The following is a 4,761-nucleotide window of genomic DNA, read 5'->3' as shown; positions in this document are numbered from 1 at the left end:
TACAGTCTATGGTTTTAACGGTACCTCACAACTTAAAAGTACAATGTATCTTCACTGCACTTTGTCTATAAGCGTAAACTAACGCGATACATGTGCTTGACGTGGCGTGGTAAACTAAATTGCTACAGAGTTGAACGCTAGTGACTGACAGTGATTGTCTGGTTAAATGAACGTCACCCCGTTTATATGTGGACTACTTTGATTACGAGAAATGGGAGGAGCGTGTGAAAAAACTGAGCAGCTTCTACATGACTGCAGAGCAGTGGAAACACAGGGAGAGCAGCAGTCGAGGCGTGGGTGAGTGAACATCATGGGACATGCTCTCAGCGAATGAACTACAGCAGTCTGGAGCTTCATCCCAGAGCGCGCAGACGTCTGCTGCTGAATCTCACTGGACAATACAACAGCGCTGAAGCGGAGATTACACAGTCCTGCTTTAAAGTTTAGAATAATGAGAGTGAATTTTTCTGCTAGTTGGATATTTCAAGGATGGATCACACACTTCGTTCTTGCTCTGTGCACGCAGGTAGGTTTGCTTAAGTGTTTGCATATGATTCTTATAAAATCAAATTTGTTTTTGAATTGTATGGGATTAATATAAAATGTAGCTATATTTTTTGCACTCTGTTTAATGGAAATTCTTGGTCACCTCAAAGCTAAACTACCTTATTCCCTTCTATTTATTTCAACGTTTTGTTGCAGAAACCGGTTGTAGGCTATACATTTTGCGCTGTAGTTACAATTCATGAATGACTCGTTCTTTGAGTCGGACCTTTGCAATGAATCTCAAACCCGGTCTGATCGCTTCGTTCGATCTGACTGAATCGCCCCAAACGGTTCTCGAGTCAACAACTTACTTTCAAAACAACTCTTTCGGAACAAGTCCAGTTCGTAATGAATCAAGATTCGTTAATATAGAAGCGTTTGTAGTGAACTGAGGAATTGACTAATGGGGCGAAAAGTAAGCAATAGCCGAACGGCGAAAATGTTAAAAATATAACGCAATGCAAATAAAGGTTTGTGATTTTATTGACTGTTTTGTCAACACGCGCACGAAACCTGTAGGTTTAAATAAACAACATTTAATCTTTTCAGTTAAGTGATGTAAATTAATTTTAACATGGTTTGATTAAATCTAAAAAAAATAACATTGACTAAAAACCAAAACATGACATATTAGGACTAATTACAGTGAAGTCCGAATGATGACGAATAATGAATTGTTGAATATTTTTTAACCTGTTCATTGAACTGAACTGTTCAAAAGAACCGCTTCGCGGAAATAGCAAGACATGCTGTCACAAATTTTGTCTTTTGCTCAAAATTGAGAAGACATACCTAGACAAAAGTGCTCTCTAGGCTGACCGCTCACTAGGTTTTAGACACATCCCCACTCTGTCCTTCCCTGTCAAAATTGTTCTGAACTTTTCCCTGGAATCTGAATTGTTGCAAACTTTGAGGGGAACTCCATGGATATGTATGTTTCTGGCATTGTGCTTTGTTCATGATGGTTTTAACCTCAACTGTGCAGGTTTTTTTTTTTTTTTTTTTTTTTTGTAAGAAATCAATGGATCTTTCCGCTAAATGTAAAACTGATAACCTACTCATCAAATGTAAATTATCATTACATTCCCAGGAATGGAGTAAAACTCCAGCTGAAAACTCCCAAACTTCAAAACTCCATGCAACTTCCAAAACTTCCATGCAAACATTTCGGGGAAAACCCCTTATATTGGAATTTGAAAACATCTATTATATTCTGGTTTTGTGAAATTAGCAAATTTTACAGATCTTTTTTTTTTTCAGCCCATTTTCATTCATATTTTCATTCATTCAGTTTTTTTCTGAGTTATCGGTCAAAAGTTTTAACATGTTCTCTTTTGCATCACATGCAGGTCTGAAGATGTAGTTGCCAGGGTGTGACTTTTATTAATATAGTCATGTTTAGAATGCAGTAACACAACATTGCTATCTTTTTGCATTCAGAATAGAATAAGTGCAAAGCAAATCACATGACTTGACTGAACTGAGTCATTAGAACTGAGTTATCTAAGTGCTTCTGCTATATTCAGCGAGATCCTATGAGAACAGATTTCTCTGTGTCTGGTGCATAGTTTCTAACATATAATTTTTCAGGGCGTCACTGACCATGATCTTATATATTTAGTCAATGAAAATGTGTTTTGTTGCCAAAGTATAGCCATGCATTCAAATGTAAAGGATCAGAAATGAACTCTGGACATTCCTTTGGGTTTCCTGTGTTTTTTCACATGTGTCATCAAAAGGTCCTTCAGCAGTGGTAGAAAAACCCTCAGAATTTCATCTTTAGCTATGTATAAAATCTTAATAGAAACAAAGAGAAAAGTATTTAATTTATTGAATGTTTATTGTAATTTATTGTGTTTTAATTTAAAGGTGATTTAAAAAAAATACATTTGGACACACTGCAGTAGGAGTATATATATAAATTGTACTGAGTTTCATTTACATCAAGGAATACAGGACACAACTTGTTTCGTCATTTGAATAAATTGGGTGTTCTTCCTGATGAATTTTTTTTTTTTTTTTTTCGTTTTAGTGAAGTGAACTAGTCCCTTGTTTAAACAAAACTTGTTGTCATCAACAAATCTGATAAGGAAATCTTATTTCCTCATGAATTTCCATGATACCCACGGATTTGTCCAGCTGGCATGATGGATGAATCCACTGATCCATAATCAATCCCAGGAAACCTGAATAGGAAAATGTTTGCTTCTGCTTTTTTTTTTTTGCTTTAGAGAGATAAAGAGAGCTTTTGTATTTCATAAATAGTCATCTGTAGTCCCTATACAAACAATATTTCTCTTCCATTTCTATGATTTTTGAAATATGTTGAATTTGAGCATTATTTCTAGCTATTTTAACAGTCTGGAAAGAAACATCTGGTACTTCAGCCAAGTCCTTTTCACCTCCACGAGAGCCCAGTATGCTGAGCTTGGCACTATTTTCTTTTTTATTGTCTTTTACATAAGTGACAGCTAGATTTTCTCAGATTTGCACTGAATTAAAGGATTGCATTTAATTCTGCCCTGCTGTTAAACCGTGGAATGCTTTTGTGGTATCTGGAGGGATGTGGGTGGTGTTCTTTGCTTTTCTTCTTGCTTTTTTTCTTCCTCTGAGTTGGGCAATACCCCCTCACCATACACTCACTCCCCCACTCTTTCATTCCCTGATGCTTTTACCACTCAAATGATCCTTATTCCTTGAAGATTCTCATTCCCGACTAGATCGAATGTTCAAACAGGCTAAACTTTGTGCAGTTTTTCTGTTACTATATAAATCACCAAACGGACTGGGGATACAGTGACCCCAAAAAATATTTGAACGCTTAAGCCACACTTAAAAATGCCTGAATGCCATTGCATCAGATTACTGAATAACCAATAGGCATGCAGTTTAAGAAAAATAACATAATTTTTTTAAAGGTGCTGTTTGTAGGATCGACACTGAGTGGTTGAACTAAGTATTGCAGTCCAAATTCAAAATATTAGAGAGGGTTTTTTTCACCTGGCCCCTCCTCCTCAGACTTGACACAGCAGGTTGCCAGATTGACGATGAATTGAAATACGCTGTGTTTTTTCCGCAAACTGGCAACCCGGGGTGCCGAAATACAATTGGGTAAACTGGCAGAGGGCGGGTTTCACAAACCAAAACAGAGACTGACATTCCGGCCCAGAACGCACATTTTCAAAGGAGAATAACTGACTGTAGCACTGTTTTTAAACAAGTATGTTAACTTAGCATGTTTCTTAAATATCTGCAAACATATTATGGTATTTTTATGCGTTAGTAGAGTCAAAAACTTACATACAGCACCTTTAAGAAAGAACGTTTAACAATAGTAAAATAATAAATGTACTATTCAAACTGATACTGATCAAACTTGGGACCCGTTGATTAAAAGTCATTATAAACATGGCTCAGAAAGGGTTTGTTGTTAGCTTTATGTTGAGAAAAAGAATATGAGCTGCCATTCAAAAGTTCGGAATTTAAAAGATGTTTTAATATTTGTTGAAAGAAGTCTCTTATGCTCACCAAGGCTGTTAGCTTCTCCCATGGTTAATATCTGTAACTAAAAACCTACCATGGGTGACCTGTGAGGCTCTCAAAGCTGCACAATTAATTTAGTATCTATCTGTCTATCATAAATGTGTGTTGCTGCTGATATGACTTGTTGCTGTAGTTTGGCCTTATGTTTTGTCATTTAGCAGATGCTTTTATCCAAAATGACTTTCAAATGAGGAACATCACAAACATTTTATCATATAAGAGCCAATACATTTGTTTAACTATTGTTGTAACTCTTAATTTCAGGCAGGACTGGCCATAAGCTGCCAACTAAATGAATATGAGCACAACGGGGGATGCTGCAGAAAATGTGAACCAGGTGAGCAGCAATACAGTCTAGTTAATTATAGTATGTAGAAGACACTATAAAACAGTCCATACATTCATTTTATGGTGTGTGGGTGAAGCCTGTCTGGGAAAAATAAGATCAGGTCTAAATTGGCTCGTTTTTTTCCCCATTTTAAAAAGCAGAAGGATAAGAAAAAGAGGAAGAGGCCTACACACACCCAAACGAACTATAACCTAACTTCCACTATACAATTCACAAGAATATCATCTTTCTCAATATGCATTCATTGACCTTTTTTCAATGACTTAAAGAGCAAACACATTTACATCTTTAGATGGGCAACTTATTGCATGATTTTCCTTTGA

General features: G+C 36.3%; 1 protein-coding gene across 2 annotated transcripts in view; it reads left to right on the top strand.

The window, feature by feature from the left end:
• The window catches only part of tnfrsf11a (tumor necrosis factor receptor superfamily, member 11a, NFKB activator), a 15,592-nt gene continuing 10,831 nt past the window's right edge, over positions 1-4,761 (top strand). The window contains exons 1-2 of one of the 2 annotated variants that reach the window (XM_042714274.1): positions 1-526; positions 4,354-4,426. In XM_042714274.1, coding sequence (XP_042570208.1) covers positions 452-526; positions 4,354-4,426 — 148 coding nt within the window. In that variant the 5' untranslated portion in view covers positions 1-451. The remainder of the gene's footprint in view (positions 527-4,353; positions 4,427-4,761) is intronic. The other variant, XM_042714273.1, reaches the window with a different exon arrangement.

Source organism: Cyprinus carpio, chromosome A24 (assembly GCF_018340385.1).
Source record: "Cyprinus carpio isolate SPL01 chromosome A24, ASM1834038v1, whole genome shotgun sequence".
In the NCBI taxonomy this organism is placed as follows: Eukaryota; Metazoa; Chordata; class Actinopteri; order Cypriniformes; family Cyprinidae; genus Cyprinus; species Cyprinus carpio.
This window is presented reverse-complemented; position numbering and strand designations above follow the sequence as displayed.